The sequence below is a fragment of the Gopherus flavomarginatus genome, chromosome 19 (genome assembly GCF_025201925.1).
Source record: "Gopherus flavomarginatus isolate rGopFla2 chromosome 19, rGopFla2.mat.asm, whole genome shotgun sequence".
Classification (NCBI taxonomy): domain Eukaryota; kingdom Metazoa; phylum Chordata; order Testudines; family Testudinidae; genus Gopherus; species Gopherus flavomarginatus.
The window spans coordinates 9,944,632-9,966,527 of record NC_066635.1 but is presented as its reverse complement, the minus strand read 5'-3'; the positions used below and the strand labels follow the sequence as shown (position 1 = coordinate 9,966,527).

Below are 21,896 nucleotides of genomic sequence, written 5' to 3'. Positions count from 1 at the left end.
GGTGCCTATTACCCCCCACCCCATCCTGATTTTTCACATTTGCTGTCTGGTCCCCCTAGAAGCAGTGTTTGCAAGAACTGCCTGTGTGTGTGGTGAAAGAGGGTGAGGGGATATGCACATGCATTGTCAGCCGGCTGAAAACTACAGCAAAACCTAGGGGAAGATGCTTCCAAAACTGCCACAGAATAAAACTCAAACACACTTCCCCCGCTAACTCCGTTGGGAGGTCTGAAAAAACCCATGAGACCTCTTCGCGCTTGGTCTGTATTAGACACATGGAAGCCCGGGGCTACAGCTCCCTCCCCCAATGGACTACAACGCCCAGCATGCACCAACCGGAGAGCGCATGCCCAGTGGAGGTCAGTTTGAGTGGCAAGTTGTTTGTTACACTGTAACACCAGCTGCTTTCTGCACTCTGGAGCTTTTGCTGCCTCTGAGCTCCCTTAACTCCTTTTGCCTCTAGTCCTTTGCTTAGCTTCCCCCTCTCCCCGTTTTCTCTCGCTTTAGATCTCTTTCTAACTTTCACATCGGTTTCTCCCACCCCCCCCCCCGCTCCCTCCCCTTTCCTGGAGTCTTAAAGGGGGAGAAGAAGAAAATAATTTTTAAAAAACCTCCAATTTAAAAAAAAATTACTAATAATAAAAAAATTACCCCCAACATAGATGAACTACAAATGAGAAAAAGGAAAAGATGGAGCTGCACATTTTAGAGCACAGGCTCAAAGTAGCCAGCATAGCCAAGGAGAGCATCCAGTTGTTTACCTATGGATTAATCAAACTTGCTTTCCTTTCCTCCAAGACCAGGTAAGTGCCAGATAAATAAGGGGAGCAAAATGAAAGATAAAAGAGGCTGCAAGTGAGATCACATTCCCGTGGCTAATTCCATTGCAGAAGCCAGGCTAGCGAGGGGAGGAGGGAGGTGGAAAACAACTTGCTTCCTTTGCATTTTTTTTCTTTCTTGTCTCCAAACGTTTGGGGGGGGGTTATTTTATTTTTTCTTTGCTTTTTTTTAATATATCTTTTGAAAGAAAACCTCAGTCTGTCTGTCCCCTTGTTTTGTTCTTTTAACATGCATATGTCGCCTGGGAGCTGCTCCTTCTAAATGAATGGATGAATGAAAACAGGTGTGGGGAATGTGCGGGGGGAGGAGAGAGGCCATGGAAAGTTTGTTTTTTAATTTAAAGAAAAGTAAATAAAAAAAAGGCAATCGATCTGGACGACAAAGACGAGAGCAGAAGCAGGAGGAGTGGAGTGGGATTTTTTTTGTTTTTTGTTTTCCCCAGCACTTACTTAAAACAAACACCCCTTACACGATTTGCTCTTTTAAGGGTGCTTTTAAATACTGAGTACACTGGAGAAAGAAGAGATTGAAGAGCATGCATTGTTGCAATATTACAGTCTTGTATTTTATTATTTATTTGTTAAGCATTGTGGTTTGTGAGAGGTATCTTAAGGGGAAAAAATGCAGTGGCAGGCAGTGTGTGAGAATATTTTTTTTTCTTATTATTTTGGCCAGTCTATAAAAATACATGTGTATTCTGCCAAGGCGCCTCAGAGGAAAAACAATTTGAATTTCAAATGCATACTATATCTATATAAAAATATAGTCAGGTTGTTGACATTTGTTGGTTTACATGGATAGAGTGGGAGGTAAATAACCCAAACTCTTTTTCAGTTTTCTGAGTCTGATAATTTGTTTCACTTCTCTTCACTGAATCATCCCAAATAGCATTTATATTTAAAGACAGGGGACTTTTGCAGGCAAGAGGAGAGAGAATAAGTTAGCATTATTTTTCTAAATGGTTTCGTTCCATTCTGTAATGCAATCTGCTCTCTTCAGTAATGCTTAGGGATAAATGGATCTGTTTGTGGTGTAATTTGATTGCAGTCCTTTATCTCTTACAGTTAAACTTCTTGTATTGAAATTTCACTCTGATTTGTGGCTCATCCCAATTGGCTCAACCCTGGCATTGTTTGCAGTGTAATGTATACCAGCACCTTGTTTACTGCTGCCTCTGAATACTCAACAGGGTATTAAAGGCTGAAATCTTAAATGTCTTTTTTAATGTACAGTTTCATTACTAATTAAAAGGGACTGCTAACCTTTGTTCCATTTAATTGCTAATCAAGTCACTGTTTTCTGATGCTTCATGTCAGCATTAAAGTCTTCCATTGTTGTATGCAGTGTTGTTGTAGCCCTGTTAGTCCCAGAGATTAGAGAGAAAAGGTGAGTGAGGTATTATTATTATTATTATTATTATTAATTCCTTTATGTTATGTTAAAGTCAACATTTTGAACCTTTAAATCTGTGGCTCCTAACAAACAGATTCTTTTTCAAGTTCAAATATTGTCCAGTTGTCTTCCAGCTTAAAGTTACATTTCTTGTCCACAAAATTTGGCAACCATGAATAGATCTAGGGTTGCAATATATGTCTCTTGCATGTGTGTGCAGTACTGTATCTTGCATTTGGGTTGTACTTTATCAACCTGCAGGTTTCATACTGTTGCCCATCACTATGGTATTGGAGCACCTTCCAAGTATAATTAGAAGCAATAGCAAAGTCCCTAATAATCTTGATGGAGTCTCTGACACATGTTACTTCTCAGGGTCAAAACTCTGCTTGGGGAGGATTTTATGCTTTGTTTTTTAAAAGATTTCATTTATTCTCTCTTTTTTTAATACACATATTGCTGCTGTTGGTAGGGATTTAGGAATAGAAGGTGGCGACAGTGTAATGTCAATCTTCTGGTGACGCACTCCTTAAGTAGTGTTTTCTGTATAGAGTGTTACCATGCTTCACAGGTGCTTAGGAGACCACGGTCCTTGCCACAAGGAGCTTCTGTTCTTATGGAGGTAGCCCTCACAATGAAGGATCAGGCATGAAAGTGGGAGCAGATAACTGGGTTGATCTATCAACACACTTCCTCTCCCTGTTCTGATCTTCTTGAAAGTGAACATGATGGTGGCTTGATGATTATGAGCCCAAAGCTCTCTACTTACCCACAGGACAGAGTTCCTACTTCTTCCCATTAGTGTTACTGAACTTCATTTTGGAGCGACCAATCTGGAGGATGAGTAGGGAATTGAACCTCCGCACCCATTAAGTCTTTGTGCAGAGATATTAAAGGTGCCAGTTGCTGTGGTAGCCTTTGCTATCTGTGTATGTGTCCATTGAGACTTCAGAGTGAGTCTTCACCTTTGCTGCCATATTGCTGTTAAGCGGTGATGACTTTTGGTACACATTGGTCTGGGATGGATTTGAGCCAGGGACCTAGTAGTGAAATGATCAATATCCTGAGATCAGTAGTTTTGAGCTCTTCAGACTCCCTCTCAGTTAGATTCTCATTCTGGGGGAAGATGAGTGAACGGTGGTGAATTCTGAAGCATACATCTGACCCACTTGTAGCCCATCCTAGTTCTCATGCCTTCATTCATTATTCTTTTACTTGAGCTCGCATTACAGTAAACACATTTATTTTTAAAAAGAAGTAACCGTGGAAATAATCTGACGGCTATGAGTAAGAAGGCAGTTAATGAAAGGAAAGAGTGAGACCCAGTCTGAACATGGGATTAACTGAGGCAGGCCTTTTTTTTTTTTTTTTTAGTAAGTTGTTTTAAAATTAGCAAATGTTAATTTTGAAATGGCAGATGGGCAAAGGATAAATAACAGCAAAGCTCTCAGATAAAATACAGTGTGAAAATATATCTAAGAGCCAGGTCCTCAGTTGATATTAATCTCTTTAGGCCTGCTGTCTTCAATGGAGCTACATTGAAATATGAGCCAGATTTGTAATTGGTATAAATTGGTGCACTGCAATGAAGTTGGTAGACTTACAGGGATTCACACCAGCTGAAGATATGGATCATGTATTTTTAATGGCACAGTTGAGATCTGCACATACCAGAACTGAGATCATCACAATTTTCCTGCTGTTACCTTTGTTGTTTCTCCCATTGTTTGCTGTTCTCTTTTTTGCATCAGGTCTAGGCTTGAAAGAATTAGGTTTTTTGTTGGTAAACATTAATTGCTCCGTACACACACACACCAATGAAAAAATATTTCTATCAATGATTATCAGAATTTGCAGATAGGTAAAGTAAGAAAAATGCTGCTTGAAAATGTCTTAGTTTGCTTTCAGAGTATTTACTTGTGTAGTTGACAATTTCTGTGTTAATGGTTATAAAAGTTGAACTGTTTGAATCTGTGTTTACTGTATTTAAATAATTATTTTCTGATCTTTCCTATTGTCTGATCTCCCGCCAGTAATTTTCCACAACTCTGAAAATGTAAATTGCTAAAAATTAAAAAATGTTTAAAAGCCATACTTTTGTGCAACTGTGAAAATTTCTATCAAGACAAATCTTTTTTAAAAAAAGCTTAATAATAAACAGCAATATTATTCATCAAAATTATAAAACCAAAAAAACCTGAATTCTCCCAAGCCCAATTGTGTCTAAATTTCTCTTGTAAACTTCTCGATGGCAGGAACTTTCTCTGTTTGTACTCTGTAAAGCACACAGCATGCTTTTGGGTGCTGCAAAAATCACCACCACCACTGCTAAATCACTTAGATTTTCCCCCTTTCCCCCTCTTTCTTTTTGTGCATGTTGTCTTTTTCAAGTGCGAACTCTTTGGGGAGCTGGTTTCTTGTATGTCTGCAAAGCACCATGCACGTTTACCTGTGTGGTGCTGTATAAAGAGCAGCTCCTATTCCACCAGCACCAAAATACACCCCACCTCCATCTCCTATTCCTGCTGCGGTGGTAAAAAGTAAACTGTTCCTTACAATGAGGTGATGCACCACGAGTGACCTATAGGAGGGCTTTCAGTTTAATAAATCCTATTCACTGGTTGATACGTTGCCCTGTTCTTCACCTTCGCTTTCCTCTTGATTCAGATGTTCTAATTACATCCTCCTCTCCTGTCCAGGAGTTAGAATCTAAATACCCACTCTAAGCGCTAGCAAGGAAGGTAATGTCTTTTGAATGAGTTTTAAAAATAGAATCACAGAGTTGAGTTTGAGTCCTGTGAGACATCTAGGAATGAGGGCCGTGGTGGTGGGTGTCTCCCAAACCTTTTGAGCAAAGATTCATCCTGGAATCATGATAATTAGTCTGATAAGTCCTTCCCTTCTTATCATTCATGATCCAATGCAATTTTACAATGTCTTGAGAGTTTATATATAATGTGTGTGTATACTATACGTATGTGTCTACATATTTTTTATTGCTCTTGATATTTGTGGCTTCTGACCAGTGCTTCATGCTATCAACTTTCTGGGGTCAATAGGTCAACATGTACCTCATCCCTTCGGAGTTGTCAAATGGCTAATTAAAAAGATGATTCACGGGTGCTGGTTTTTCAGGAGGGGTGAAGTAAGCATAAGATGATCTTTTACCCTGCCAAACCCCTCATCTGAGACATTGGCCATGCAAGACCATGTGACAGCTCCCAAATGCAAAAATGAGAGAGACCAGAAGAAAAATGAGTTTGAGATGAGGTAGGTAACATTGATGGGATTAATTTTATTGAGTCTCTGTAAAGATTTCTAAACCCATCAGTTGCCTGATTTTCTACTGCCAAGGTTTAGTAGTGAAGAGTGAAATAAACCAGTCTGTGGGTACAAGAGACATTAACCCTTAACAATCTGCTTATGATAGGTGTGTGTGTTTGTGTGTGTGTGTGTAAATGAAGAAAAATATGATCTCTTCTGATTTCTAGCTGCTCCCTCTGCTGGTTGGATGTCTGAGTCTTCAGCAACAGAACAACAATATTGTATAACTTATCGTGGACTGAATAGAGATGCTGGATTTATGACTTATTGCAACAATCTGTAACCCACTAATAACCCCTTCTTCCAGCTGCTCCCTCCCCTTTCCTTTCCTTCCTATGACTGGAGGGATGTTAACAGGACACTTCACCTTGAAATGTCTCTTAAAATGTATGTTAACTACTTATGCTAAATAATCTGTTCCACTTTGTATTTAGCAGTGACATTCTGGGTTAAGCCATGTCTACCTGTACAGCGTTGAAGTGGCACAGCTGTGCTGATACAGCTACGCCATTGCAACACATCTGGTGAAGACACTCTATAGCGATGCAGCATAAGCTATGTCTGCGAGAGAAGCTCTCCTGCTGACATAGCACTGTGTACGTGACTGCCTATGTCGGTGTAACTTATGTCGCTCCAGGATGGTGGAATATTCACACCCTTGAATGAGATACGTTTTGCCGACATAGGCAGTAATGTAGACATGGCCTTAGTTTCCCAGACTGGAAGAAGAGCTGGGTGTAAGCTCAAAAGTGTGTCTCTCTCACCAACAGAAGTTGGTCCAATAAAAGATATTACCTCACCCATCCTGTCTCTTACATGAACTGTGACTGTTGTGTTTTTATCACGACTTCTTAGTGACAATGTTGTCAGTTGTTTGTTTTTTAGAATCAATAGGATATTCCCTGAATGTATTGTAGTTTTGATTAGGTCCGGTTTTTAAGACCTAGACCTATTTGACAATATCCCATTTCTGTTTTATAAAAATATAAACCATTCTGTTTTTTTACAGTGGAATTACCTGCTGGGCATACTAATACATTTATTTAATGCCTCATTTCCTACTAATCTTGATTGCCTCAGTGTTACTGTTTTAATACCTTTGGACAAACATTGCCATTTCTTTTTTCAGAGGAAACACAGCACAGATTTGTTCTTTTACTAATGTTGGCAATAAACAAACTCCAGCTCTGATCTGCTGATAATTGAATGCTGGTAAAGGAAGAATTACACAACAAGAATGTTAGTGACAAAATAACTCTCTTCATTTCAGTTTAAAATCAATAGAGCAAAGCTTGTAAGTAGCAGTTGTCATTTCTAAGTAGAAAGATCTTTCTTTTCCAGAGCTCAGCTCGCTTTTGTGTAACTAATTAGAAGATATCGTTATTAAGAGAGAAAACAATTGACAAACATGTTTCATTATAGCATAAAGGCACTAAAGATTGTTTGGTTGCAAAAGAGATCTAATTTCCTGTTCGTTCCAGATCTTCTATGCAAAACTTAGTGTACTGGCTATGGCAACTGGAATCTAAGTTCACTTTTGAGGCTTGATGTATGTATAATCATCTTGTACTGCTTGATACAAAGATTTATTCTGCCATCCAAATAAAGCCATTAATGCCTTACAGGCCAGAATTCACTTCCTCACTTTCATCTGTTAAATATATGTAACTGAAGATTAAATTAAAGCTTGCAGTTTAGAAGCAGTCCATCTTAGAAGGCTTGTGCTGATAATGTTGAGGTGTCAAAAGTGCTGTTTAGCTCAAGCTGGTAGAATCTAGAAATGATGAAGTCTAGATTCATGCAGTAATCAAACTATTTGGAACCACTTTTGGGGTGTCTTTGGTGAACTAACTTACGGTATTATAGAAATCTCTAAGGACCTGCCTGTCTTGATGGGCAGAAAGCCAGCATGCTTCAGTCATGACAGACCAATTGAGTAAGCTTAACATGACTGCAAAGCTCCATTTAAGATGCAGACTAATATGAAACACTATATAACTGCAGGGAGATGTCGGGAGGGACCGAGGAATTGCAGGCTGTCATTGTCAGTGAACTCCACAATCAATCTGTACTGAGGTGTCAAGGAAGATAAGAAAAAGCTGCTTATATATGTGTACATTTGTTTTTTAATAAATGTAATTCCAAATGCATTGTGGGTATTTTTCTCGTTGCAAAGTTTGGGCACCTCTGCTAGAGATTTTCTGTAACTGTGTATCCAAAATAGTGCCAGCTAAGTTATAAAATGTAACTTTAAAGTCTTCCTTATAAAGTACTGAAATAGGTGGGTTGATTTTTTTTATTTGTTTTTAAATTAGTTTACTTGCTCTCAGTGGAATTTCAGAACCTAGAGGTTCTTGCTCGTTCTGTCAGTCTGGGGATTCACAGGTATTAATACTAAAAATAGGAACGTTTACAAGTTGAGAGGTGGGTAAGCCAGTTAAAACTCAGGTGTGGCTGTCTGTCTCTGAATGTAACAAGTTGTAAAGAATGTATAGGCTTTATAAAACTGTATCTGGGGCAATGTCACTGTCTTTTCTGACCCAGGGTTTTTCAAAATAGCAGCATGTGCCAAAGGATCTTGGTCACAGAGACACCTGAATATTCCTCCCAGTTGTAGGTGGAGGAAGGACTGTCCATTGGTCAGGGTATCAATTTAGAATCCAGCTTCAGTCTTCTATTCTGCCACAGACTTCTGCGTGACCTCTGGCAACTAACCTAGTGCCAGATTTTTCAAGGTATTTAGGCATCTAAAATTCATTTGAAATCAATGGAAGTTCAGCACCGAGGCACTTTGGAAAATCCCACTAAGTGACTGTATGAACTTTCAGATGATTAAATACCTTTAGAAGTCTGGTCTTCAGTCTCTCTGGGCCTTAGTCCGCCATCTGTAAAATGGGACTGATAGCACAGGAGTGCTTTGAAGATGAATACATTAAAGACTGACGTGCTTAGATTCTATGGGGAGGGAGCCATATGACTATTTAAGGTAGAGAGGAACTCTTATCCCCTGGTCTTGTTCACAAGCCAGACCATGTCTTAAACAGCGTTTCTGGCTCGCTTATGTGTGAAGTTGTGCACACTTAGCTAGTTCTCTCCTAAAGCTGCATACGGTTATACTGTGGGTGAGAGTTAGAGGCAAGGCCTTTAAAAATACTTACTTAGCTGTCTGTGGACCAAAGAAAGATACATTGAAACATCAGTACATTTTGTATTTGTATTTCTAGACAGGCCTAAATTTGGGGGCAAAAGTTAGCAGTATCAGCGGAGACTGAAAATGCTTCCCTGTGCATAAAATTGACACATTCTTCTGGATTTCTGCAGTGCAGTGTGGAGCTGGGATTAACTACATTGTGTGTAGGAAGATGGTAGTTAGTAATGGGATAGAAAAATGAGAATCCTGATGACCATCTACCTGCAAAAGCAGCACATGATTCCCAGAACAAAGGATGAATCAGAGAGGCCTAGTAATTCACAACGTGTAGTTGTTTCATTGAATCTATACTTACACCTTTTCATATGATGTAGGAAATATTTTTTCTTTTCGCTTTGTATCTGACTGACATGCAGATGTCATAATATTCTGATGGCTTGATGACTGCCATGAACAAATCTCTCTGAAAGTACTGAGCAGAGTCATATCAATTGACTGCCGAGGAGGTTAGAGAGAATGTGGGTTGACCTGGCACCTGACTTGATTGTTTTCCTGGAAAAAACAGTGACGAGGTACAAGTTTAGCCAAATTGATCAGCATAAACGTCTCAGAACCACTTAGTCTCAACTCAGGACTTTGAAAGTGAATCCCGTAGTGGAATCTTGATACCTTGGGATCTAGTCCTGTTGTACCAGCTCCAGGTCTGGAGTCTGACTTTCTCCATACAAAATGCTATTCGAAAAAGTAGAAGTTAACTTTAATGTAACTTTGAGCTGTGTGTGGTTCTTGTTATCACTGGATGTTTGTTTCTCTTGGTGTTACTTTCCATCCAGTATCATTAAGTATGGCTGTTAATCTCCATTAAAAATGCAAAAATATTTTACAGCTGAGATTACACAACTTAACCATTGACTTTGGAAATGGAATATCAAAGCAAGGCTGGAGGTATAAGAATGGGGAGGGGAAGCTGCCTTCTTCATAGTTTTTCGGGCCTTTGAGTTTCCTTATGATAGTTTTGCATGACTCTAGTTCCTAAGCTGTTGAAAAACTAGCATATGCTACAGAGTATTTTCAAGGCTGCTATCTTAAACCAGAGGTCAGCTCAGGCCTTAGCTTCTTGGGCATTGGACTAGTATAAAGGAGCTTTGGGACAGAGTTCTGGTGCAGAGGGTCTGTGTCTGTTTCCGTACCTGTGAAATAGGGGTAAATGTTATCTCTAGCTCACTCATATTGTGCAGATTGATTGATTACAACTTGGAAAGGGTCTATACTGGTGTTTTTCTTACTGCAGTTGACCACAATATTAGCCAAACTAACTAGTTAGCCCTTCCTTGGAAGTTCTATTTATGTATTTGATATAATTTAGCAGCAAATATGATGTCTGCACTACGTCCTATTCTATCTTGGTTTGGCTCTGCAATGGTATGCCCATCATTAATAATTATCCTTTGGTTAATGCAAACTACTTGAAACCCTGTCCCTACTACGCTAACAGTCAAGTGTTGAAACTACACTTCACAGAGAATGCTCTCCTTAGTTTTTCTATTTGAAACAAGCTACTCCATGTTCACGTGTTTCTTGGTGGTTATTGTACTTCTTGTGTAGGCATTCGGTCTCCTTGTAGTGAATCACAAGCTAAATGAGAGTAATCAATGTAACACTGTTGCAAAAAACACGAATATCCTTCTGGGATGTATCAGCAGGAGTTTGTAAACAGGACAAGAAGTAATTCTTCCACTTTACTCTGCACTAATTAGGACTCAAGTGGACTATTGTCTCCAGTTCTGGGCACCACATTTCAAGAAAGATGTGGACAAATTTGGACAAAGTCCAGAGAAGAGCAACAAAAATGATTAAAGGTCTAGAAAACATGAGCTCTGAGGGAAGATTAAAAAAACTGGGTTTGTTTAGTCTGGAGAAGACTGAGAAGGGACAGAACAGTTTTCAAGTACGTAAAAGGTTGTTACAAGGAGGAAGGTGAACATTTTTTTCTCCATAACCTCTGAGGCTAGGACAAGAAGCAATGGGCTTATATGGCAGCAAGGACTGTTTAGGTTGGACTTTAAGAAAATCTTCCCAACTGTCAGGATGGTTAAAAACTAGAACAAATTGCCTCCAGAAGTTGTGGAACCTCCATCATTGGGTTCTTTTAAGAACAGGTTAGACAAACACCCGTCAGGGGTGGTCTAGTTATTACTGAATCCTGTCATGAGTGCAGAGGACTGCACTAGAAATCAGTGTTTCCCCCATAGCCAGTCTGTGAGATCACCCTGACAGTTTAGGAAGGCAGCAAGCCAGTCCCTGCTGTCAGAAAGGTTGAAAAACACTGGTCTAGATGATCTAGTGAGATCCCTTCCAGTTCTGCACTTCTGTAATTCTATGGCTGGGAAAGCCTTGTGCCAAACAAAGGATAAGATTCTTTAAGGAAAGGGTTTGAATATTGTTGTCACTCTACAAATCAGTAGTTCAGAAGCTGTCACAGCTCAGTAAAACTCTGCTAGCATCCCCTTTGTGCAATTATTGGAAAGGGGCCAGGAATGAATGATGCACAAGGAGTCTTCCAGCCCTACGATTTAGGAACTCATGTTGGTTCATTAAAGGCCTGAGCCTGCGCTCATTGAAAAGACTCCTGTTAATTTTGGTGGAGGTCAGATCCATCCATTAGACAATAATTTAAATATGAAAAGGTCCCCAAACTATATGATCAGTGACGGATCACTTATTACTTAATTTTAATGGTCCCATGAAGCAAAGTGGCTATTTGAATGGGCTTCAGATTGTGAATGTGATCAATGGCCTTTAGAGAGAGGCTATTAAAGAAAGCCATGAATGGGAAAAATAGTGCCAAATGCGAGGCATAATAAATGCAGAACACTGTGCATGGTGTGTATACGTACTTGAGCATAAGCTTTAACTTTGATTTTTCCTCATTGTTTATAGTATTTTGAGGTGTCAAACCACATTTGACAGTGTTTTATGGCACATCACTATTCATCTGCTTTCCAGTTAAATCATTCCCAGTGATTAGAACAGTACTGCAATGTTCTTTTTTTAAAACTCTACTAAAATGCCATAAGTGGGTTTCTAGATGTTCACAGTTATTAGCTGTCCTAGGCTACAGCCTCGTTTGCCTGTGTTGCTGATTAGGCTCTACCACATATGTTGATAGAGGTTGTGCTTTGCTAGAATTGTAAGAAGGATGTTTTCTTGACACCTACCTATATACCTGTCAGTGTTACTAGTATTATGATTTGAGTATTGCGTTTCTTCACTACTTTCTTGTTTAAAAAAAAAAATTCAGTAGAGACAAATAGTGCAATCTTAAAAGAGAAAGAAAACCTATTTGGCAAACTCACCAAGAGAGCTACAAAATACACTGGATCAGTACTTGGGTGTTTTTTTGTTTTGTTTTTTTATTGTGTTTAAACAAACTCTTGATGATATATTTTGTGCAGGACGAACATAAGGAAAAGGACAATGAAAGGATTTTGTGCTGCTACTTAAATGACTCTTGTACAAAATAAAGTTTAAAATGTGCTTTAAGCACTTGTCAAATCTTTAGTGGGAAGAAAACCTGGTATTGATAACATTTTAATGTTCATTTTATATCAAACTAACTGAGAGGCATAAGGCAAAATTTTCAATAACAACCAGGTCCCATTTCAAAAAGACACTTGACCCTAAGATTCCTTGAAAGGCAGTGGGACTTAGGCTCCAATGTGCCAGTCACTTTTGAAAAATGGACTTAGACTCCTAAATCACTTAAATGTGTTGAAAATGTTGCCTGCTGGCTAAAGAATACCTCTCAACCTGCAATGCAATGAATGATGAAGACCCAGAATGAGGGACACTCACACAGTTGTCGATGAAGGAAACTGCAAAGATGATATTTTCTGCAGCCTCTTGTAGGAGTAACTTAAAAGTGGGAGGAAAGCTTAAATAATAATGCTTTTAAACCTATGTGTTTGTACAGAGCCCATACAATGAGACCCTGATTGGGACCTCTGGATACCACTATGATATACTATAATAAACGTTTGCACTTCTCTGCCCACCCCACCTCTTTGACGATCTCATGGTACATCACAAATATATGTTTCGCTGTGCCTTGGAGAGGTAAGGAAATACTGCTGTCCTTTACAGAGGAGGAAACTGAGGCATAAAGGAGGTTATTGACCTCCCAAAACTCTCTGAACAACTCTATGGTAGAGACAAGAATAGAACAGAGTTGTCCTGTCTCCAGCTCCTACACTTTCTCCAACAGAATATTATCTTTGTTGGGGGGGGTGGGAACAGCTTCTCTATTTTCTGTTGTACCAGCCATCTGAGGTTCTAACGCTTGCCTCTTTTTGTCCTCTTTCACATTCCTAATTCTTCCAGTTTCATTAGTGAAGTACTTTGTTCTTCTTTGCTTGCGCCTTGAGAGATACTCAGGTAGAGTTGAAAGATGTTGCTAGAAAGCCAAATGGACAACAGAAACCTTCCCAACAGTCATAAAAAACAAAGCTACAAACACACCCATGCAGTGTGTGTCTTTCCAAAGTCAGAATGCTCTTGAAATGGAAATTGATTCATCTAGAAATGAGAGGTGGTGACCAATGACAAACAAAAACATGTGTTGGTAGGGGCGCTAATGGCTGTGCTTCAGGACACAGAATGTTTCATTTCCCAGTATCAGATGACAGCTGCCATCACATGTACTGAATATGAAGAACACATTTTCAGGCTGCTTTATATAAAATGCTATTAAGACTGTAGCGCTCAGAACAATAACAGAATACTGAACTACCAGCAGGGAGTCTCCAAGTGGACAAGTGTAATCATGCACTGCTCAGCTTTCAAAGGAAATTGCAGTTAGTGCATTTGACTTGCTCATAATAGTGATGCATTGTTTAGCCTAATAACTAAGCAGCTCTCCAGGACCCGGCTGCTCAGCATTGCCATCTCACACTACTAATCATTCTGTTCTCATGTCATCCCAGAGATGAACTAATCACCTGCCACATAACCTTGTCAACCTGGCAGATTGAGTGCACTGTAATTTTTTTTTAAAACTAAAGAAACAATATTTCCACCGTTTTTTGATCAACTGGTTCATTTATTCACCTTTGTCTTACCATGTGTGGCCTTGCATTAATGCGTAAAAATGTATTTTTAATATAGAGTTGAGCATGGCCTAAAAAGGACTCTGTCAAACTTATTTTTTTCACTATGCACAAAATCTTTCTTAAATCACAGTTGCTTCTAATAGCCACGTGGGAATTGAAACAGGCATCTGTTTTTTTTCTGACTGTTTTCCCTCCATAACACATGCTTTTTTTTTTTTTTTTTTAAATTAACATTTCTGTGGTGCTCAGTGTTGGATCTCGGCTTCTCTCAAACATTCATGGATTTAACGTCACAGCATTCCTCTGAAGCACAGAAGAATTCCTATTGCTGTTATATACACGTGGAACTTGGAAGCAGAGGGAGAATAAATGACTTGTCCAAGGGCCCACAGAGAATCTGTGGCAGAATGAGGAACAGAACCAGAATAATTCTGAGTTCCAGTCCAATGCCTGATCCCGAAGGCCATCCTTCCATGTTGTATGTACAGTGGCTCCTCATTGAAGGGTTGTTTGTGAGAGAGGGCTGCCAGTATTGAAAGAGCACTCAAGCATTTGTTGTGAGGGAAAGGCTCCACCACCATATAAATGGGGTTTGCCCACATACAAAAAGGGGGAGGGGGAAAGGGCGGGATTTGAACTTGTGATGCTTTGGAGCCATTGAGCTTGACTCTTATTAATGTTCGATCTTTCATTAGCTGGTGCGGATTTAGGCCAGGGGTACCCTGTAGACTTCTGCTGCCATTGCTGTGTTGGTGAGAGTTGTGAAAAAGTGTGATCCCTGACAGCTATAGCTGTGCTAACAGAAGTCTGCAGTGTAGATGCAGTTATACTGGCAAAGTTGTGCTTTCACGTTTTGTTCCTAGGAGGTAGTTTTGCTATCCTGGTAAGAAGCGCAGCTTTGTCGGCATATCTCCATCATCACAAGGGGCATTTTGCCAGGAGGGTACTGGTATTCCTGTAGGGTTGAAGTGCTCCTAGTGAAGGCATGGCCTTTAATTCTCACCCCATACCCTAGTCCATTATGATCTTTCCATGTTGGAAGGAATGTTGTCTTCTGCCTAGAAGTGTGGGTCTCAATCAGTTACAACAGAGAATTAAAAAAGGAATTCTGTTCCAAGGCTTTATTTTTTCACTCACCATCTTAGCCTGATACGGCTGGGGACATGTGTATTGAACATCTGACTATCACTGAGACATCTTTTCGTATTGTATAAGAAGGTATGGTGTTAGTTGACCATAGTATTTCCAAATAACACAAGAAAATTGTATGGTCATGTCACACACTGACTGTGTTGTGCCCAGAGCTTAAGAGTCTACTACTGTTCACAGCTACTGGAGTTACTCCTTTAGCTCAAATGGTAGAGGCCTGTGCTTCTGTTGCTGAAGAATTGAGGCCCAGTTTCTGCTGATAAACCATGGGAGGTCAGGTTCAGTACAAAGTGGTGTTTGAACCACTGTGTACCGCAGATGGCCAAGCTTCCAGCAGTGGGGAGCGTGTAGCATCCTGAATAAGTATGTTTTACCCCAGCTTTCATGAAAGGTGAAGGAATACCTGAAACTTTCATCATCCTGTAAAATGGTCAATAGATTTGTGATTTTCATTGGAAAGTTCCATATTGTCTCTCAGGGAGAGTTTTATTCTTTTAATATTTGTTTTACTTTTGAAACACACAAACGCACAGTTTTCTACAGTGATAGAGGCTATCAAGCTACCACATAGTATTAGGACCCAGACCCAAGGGTTACATCAGTTAATTATCATTTCTTGGCACTGATCAGAAATAGAGTTCCAAGTAGAAGAGTAATCAAGACTCTGAGTGGGTGAGTTACAGGCTAGAGTATGGTCGCACCAAGGAGTTATATTTGTATGACTGCTCATATTGAAATGTTACCAGTTTATGTTAGCATATGGCCACAACTTCAAGCTTATACTAACTTCCATATTCATAGACTATCAGGGTTGGAAGGGACCTCAGGAGATCATCTAGCCCAACCCCCTGCTCAAAGCAGGGCCAATCCCCAGACAGATTTTTTTGCCCCAGATCCTTAAATGGCCCCTTCAAGGACTGAACTCAACCATGGGTTTAGCAGGCCAGTGCTCAAACCACTGAGCTATTGCTCCCCGCCTCACCCTGCAAAGACACCTGTTTTGTTTACCCACTCTACGGAAGCAGGAGTGGTAATGTCAGAATAAATGTAGCCAACAGGTCCCTAAATACCTGATGCTGAGTGCACTGGAGACAGTGAGAGTCTTACCCTTGACTTCTGTGGGATGTATATCAGGCCCTAACTGTCAGTTTAGGTGGAACACTTTGCTCCCACGAAGTGCGCATTAGTAGACTAGAGTTTTCTGTAAGGCCCCTTGGAACAGGTTTACATTGTGCTGGTTAGCACTGCTTCCAGCAAGTAGTTCAGCTGACTCCAGAATGATTTGAAAACTTCCTACACCCAGGGGTACAGTAGGAAGATACTGGTAATCTGCAAAATGGTACAGAAGTTACTTGTCTCCTCGATGCTCTTCTGACTCTGTTTGTAACTCTCTTTGTAGCTGCAGGATTGGATGTTTGTTCTCAGGCTATTTATACACTTAAAAAGCTAGAGCGGCATAGCTATACCACTGTAGCCCTTCAGTGTAGACGCTCGCTGCAGCGATTGGAAAGGTTCTCCCATCCCTATACTTAATCCCCTCCTTCAAAGGCACAGGCTGTCTACCTTGAGCGTTAGGTTGATTTCTTCGCACCCCTGAGCGACATAGCTGGGTTGACCTAACTTTTCAGTGTAGAGCAGTCCTTAGTGTGTATTAATGAAATAACATCCATAGTGGAACTATGTCATATTTTCAGAGCGCGACTCCCCACCAGTCTCTGAGACAAAGTGGTCTAAATACACAGGTAGACTTCTTGGGCTTGTATAGGCCAGATAAAAACACTACCAATACTGGGGCATAGGAGTGCCTTTGATTTCAATCTTTGGTCTCTGTTTAAGACTCTACTTCTCAGCACCCAGGTTAGTCATCCCCAAAGACATGTTGTTTTTAGTCATCACTCCCAGGTAGGGGGGCAGCACCTGTTGCCCAGCAGGGGGAAGAGTGCACAGGACTTTAGAACATCTCCAAAGGTGAAAGACAAAAGCACTCATGCAACAGTCTGCTGCCACAGGAGATAGGGATGGGGAGGGTACTTGGAGGGGAGGATGGATGCCAACCGTAGAGCTACTAAAAAGCTTCAGGTTAGCAGGGTATGCATTGCCCAGCTATATGGGGAAAGGGAGGGAGATACCTCTTAGTTTTAAATCCATTATTGGGTTTAGTTAAGGAAGCTTATTAGTCCATAACCAGTTGTGAGCATGGTACTGTTGATTATCATAAATTACCTTTGTGTTTGATCAGGAAAGATCGTGGTTTGAAAACACTCTAATAGCAAGTAAAAACAGCATGCTGTGATTATTTTCTTTTCCTAGTCCTTATTTTGTTTATCATTTAGGAGGCATCTTCAATCCTTCTATCAAGGTTGAATTACCTTGTGTCGGTAGTATTTCAGCTGGCACTGAAATAAGCTGATTTGTGTGATTTGAATAAGGGTAATTCAAGAAGGGGATTAAAGGAGCCTGGCTTGGTATCAGATGGTTTTGCTTGACAATGATGAGACTAGGCCTGTATTACAATAAGAAGAATCTTGATCTCATTGAAATCAATGGGAGTTCTGCCATTGACTTAATTAGGAAAGATGGGGTTGGCCTAATCCGTTGATTGTTCCATACATTATTTCTCCTACACTTAGCACACCTAGTTAAGTTATTTATGGCTTCCTCTTCAGGTAGGCATAGCGATTTGTGTGGATGCTGCCTGTTGGTTAGCTATTTCCAAAAGTACAGAAATGGAGATGAAAGATACACCATAGATTTGTGCACAGCATTGAGCACTGTAGCAATTATAATTTGCTCACTGCAGCATTATTAAGTGAAACTGAGATTTTGTTTTTACAGAGATCCATTGAAATCTGGTTTGGCTCCACTTTGCTCATCTTGGCAGTGATCAGCTCTGGAACCTTGATACTCTGTGTTAAATTTTGGATGAAAGGAAGCTTGTTTATGACTTAGGAGCATATTTTAAAGGGTATTTAGGCACCTGGTGGGATTTCAAAAGCATCTAAGTACCTAAAACCCATTTAAATTAATGGCTGTTAGGCACCTAGATGCTTTTGAAAATCCCACTAAACCCTTAAATACCTTCTCAAAATCTGGTCTTGATAACATGTCCACTATACTACTGAAAATTAGTTTTAGCCCAGTAGAAGAATGATGCCTTCCTTCTTCAATGCGTACATCATTGCTAATAAATGTACAGGGGAAAATCACAACTGAGCTTTATCTTCTAGATCTGCTAGTTTCCTAGCCTGTTCTTAGTGAGTTCACCTCAAGTAACATCTCTACAAGGCGGGCTTCAGTATTTTTACCTGTCGATTCATATAGCAATGTGGTCTCTCCCACATTGAGAAGTTTTAAATCTGTGGAGCCTTATGGAATGGATTCTTCTTATTTCTCTGCAAGTGGAATCATAGAATCATAGAATATCAGGGTTGGAAGGGACCTCAGGAGGTCATCTAGTCCCACCCCCTGCTCAAAGCAGGACCAATCCCCAGACAGATTTTTACCCCAGTTCCCTAAATGGCCCTCTCACAACCCTGGGTTTAGCAGGCCAATGCTCAAACCACTGAGCTATCCCAAGGAATGTTATCCTTATAATGCCATGTAGAGAACTAGTGTGCCCTATTTGTTACATCTCCTCTCCTAAATAATCCTTGACAAATCAGCACACCTGGTGAATATATTTTGAAACGTCCAACAGGAAAACAGGACTCCTCCTTGTGTCTGTTTTTTTCCTAGAAATTTCCAGTCCTTCAGGTTATCTAAAGTTCATCACTGTGCCAAGAACTCTGCCATCCTTATTTTGACCATTTATTTTAATGGTATCTCTCTCTTTCATTAAAGCAGTTTATTCATCTTGAGACCATCGCAGATCTTATGAAAATAGTTTTTTCCACCTTGGATAAGAGAAGCCACTGATGCGTTATTATCTGAGTCTGTTCTGCTTTGGATAGTACCTCTGTAGGGTCAGTCTCTTATTAAAAATCCATTCTTCTCTGGGATTGGGGCTTAGGGATTTGTTTTGCAACAGAAGGGTTCACTTCCTCAACTGGCAAGTATTTTTCAACTTGCTGCAGTTTGATTGGCTGAAAATTTTTCTGTACTGACAATATATCAGTCTGATATGCAAGATGTTAAATAAGAGAGATTACCTGTTTCAACATATTTTAAAACATTTCATATGCTCTCTGATGCCCTGGTAAAAGAGGGCTATGTCGATATTAATTTTTATATTTTCTGTATGGGGGTACTTTTTGGACCATACCTCCTTATTATTCATGGCTTTGAGGCTTTTTGTTCTTGCAGCTAGACCCAAAGATGGATGCTTCAGAGAAAGAAACGGTGCTTATGTTGATCTGGGTAAAGATCTGGGTTGTTCCTGGGATTCTACAGCTCAGGTGAGACAGCTAGCAAGTATAGTGCTTATAAAATGCTTTGTCTGGATTGTAAGCTCTTTGAGGCAGGGACTTCCTTTTTGTTCTGTGCTTGTACAATGGGGTCCAGAGTATAAGCAGTACTGTAATGCAAATACTAAATAACAATTGTATAGTGGGCAGCATGGATGTTGTAGCTCAAATAGAAGTTATGGGTTTGGTGCAAGAATTTCAGGGAGTTCTTTGTTCATGAAGGAAATGATCACAATGTCCCTACTGATCTTAAAATATAGGGATCTATGGAGCCCCCCCCCCACTCTCTCTCTCTCTCTCTCTCTCTCTCAGATGATCTCTTTCCTGACTATTTTTCTTAGTCTGTAGTCGGGGCAGCAGAAATGAAATTGCTGCAGAGAGATGCTTAGCATAAAAACCATGAGACTCATCACACTGGCACATGGTACTGAAGTATGAGCTGAATCTAGAACTGCTTAATAGTTTCCATGGCAGGGCACTTGGACATGTGGGCCACGTTTTTTATGGAAGATTCTTGAGTTCAGACTTTCAAGGGTACAATGTCCTTTGCTGACTTTTTTCAGCCACATTTGCGAGATCAAAGATCAGTTGTCTGTGTGAAGAGCATAGCAGAATCCAAAGGGGGAAGTGTAGAAATTTTGCTTGCTGGTAGCAGGCTCTGATCGTGACGCCCTTTGGCAGTATTGTCTAGTGAGCACAGGTTTGAGAACTAGGAGCTCTTTGAAGTTCTAATCCTGGCACTGTCACTCATGCTTCATAAGTAGGGCCCTACCAAATTCATGGCCATGAAAAACATGTCATGGACTGTGAAATCTGGACTCCACCCTGAAATCGGGCTATTGCAGGGCAGGCCACGGTATGGCCCACCTTACTTCTGCACTGCCTTCAGAGCTGGGCAGCTGGAAACCGGCTGCTGCTGGGCACCCAGTTCTGAAGACAGCACCGCTGCCATCAGCAGCACAGAAGTAAGGGTGGCAATACCATGATTGCAAGGACTTTCCCTTGCAACACCCCCCTCCTCACCCCACACACACAACCTCCTTTTGGGTCAGGAGCCCCATGGTTACAATACTGTGCCATTTCGGATTTAAATATGTGAAACTGTGACAGTTCAGATTTTTAAAATCCTATGACCATGAAATTTACCAAAATGAACCATGAACTTGGTATGTCCCTAGGTTCCTTATGGCCTGATATTGTGCCAGTTGAAGCAAAGCTCCCACTGATTTCAGTGGTGTTGCGGGATCAACCTTTTAGACTCCGTTTAGGCTCCCTTAGCTGTGGAACTGGGATATTGAAACACCTCTGCTTTGCAGAGGAGTTGTGAGGCTTGATTAGTTAATGTTTGTGAAGCGGTGAGTATTCATTTCTGTATTACTGTTAAAAACAACAAGGTACTTGCAGAGTGGCCAATAAGTATTCCTAGGCCACAGGGGTAGAAAAATTTAGGAAGTGCCTTAAAATATTAACTACAACAACATTAGGGGACTAACAGATTTATTTGGGCATAAGCTTTCCTGGGTAAAAAAAAATCCCTTCTTCAGATGCAACTAACACGGCTACCCCCGATACCTGTATTACCGTTATTTCTTGAGGACTGGCATCAGTAAAGGGAAGTGATTGATTGCAGTCGTCAGTTGGGTCCTTGGAACAGGGGATTGTTGGCTCATCTCATCAGAATACAATTTTACTTGATTATAGAGGATAATGCTGGAAATGCCTCTGCTCTGGGATGACCACATGTCCAGATGATGAGGTCAGCATTGTATGGACCCTGCTCAATTACTTTGTATACTGGGATAAACGCTGCTATTTAATTTTTTTTTTTTCCTCTGGGCTCAGTGATCACTGAATACCACTGTTGTCTGTAAATATAGGGAGTGGGGAAAAAAATAATAGGCTGCATTACTTTTCTATTTTAATTGGAAGTAATCGGTTCATTTCCCACCCTTTCTGTAAACACAGACTTAAATTGAGTGGGAGCAACAATCTTGTCGTGGTTCTTCGAGTGTTGTCCCTGCGGGTGCTCCACTTTAGGTATTCATGCCCCCCTGCGCTCATAATCAGAGATTTGTGGTAGCAGTGCTCAATTGGGTCGCACATGCGCGGTACCCATCTCTTGCCTCTTCAGGCGGGTAAGTGGCGCTGTGTGACCAACCCCGCCTCAGTTCCTTCTCTACTGCCTTTGGCTTTGAGTTGGAGCACTTAGCAGCACCTTTCTATTTAGTTAATTTTGGCGTATTTACTACTGTTATTTAGTTAGGATAGTTGGTTAGTTTTTTCTTTGTCCTCGTCATCTCATTTAATTTTTTTTATTATTATTAATCTCCTTGTTAGAAATTAGGTTTCTGTTGACCCTTTAGAATAGCCAGCCTCTCTGGGGGCAAAAGCATTTCCTGACGGGAATACCTGGTTCTCTGTGTTTAAATGTTGCCTCACCTGTGGGCTCTCCATACCGGTTTCAGATGGACATGCTCAGTCTGTTTGTTGCCTCGGCAAAACACATATAACGCAGAAGCGTCCTCATTG

General features: G+C 40.5%; 1 protein-coding gene across 2 annotated transcripts in view; it reads left to right on the top strand.

Moving 5' to 3' along the window:
* Positions 1–375: 375 nt before the first annotated feature.
* CASTOR2 (cytosolic arginine sensor for mTORC1 subunit 2) overlaps positions 376–21,896 on the top strand; it is a 160,159-nt gene continuing 138,638 nt past the window's right edge. For both annotated transcript variants that reach the window (XM_050929494.1, XM_050929493.1), the window contains exon 1: positions 376–803. In XM_050929494.1, coding sequence (XP_050785451.1) covers positions 691–803 — 113 coding nt within the window. In that variant the 5' untranslated portion in view covers positions 376–690. The remainder of the gene's footprint in view (positions 804–21,896) is intronic.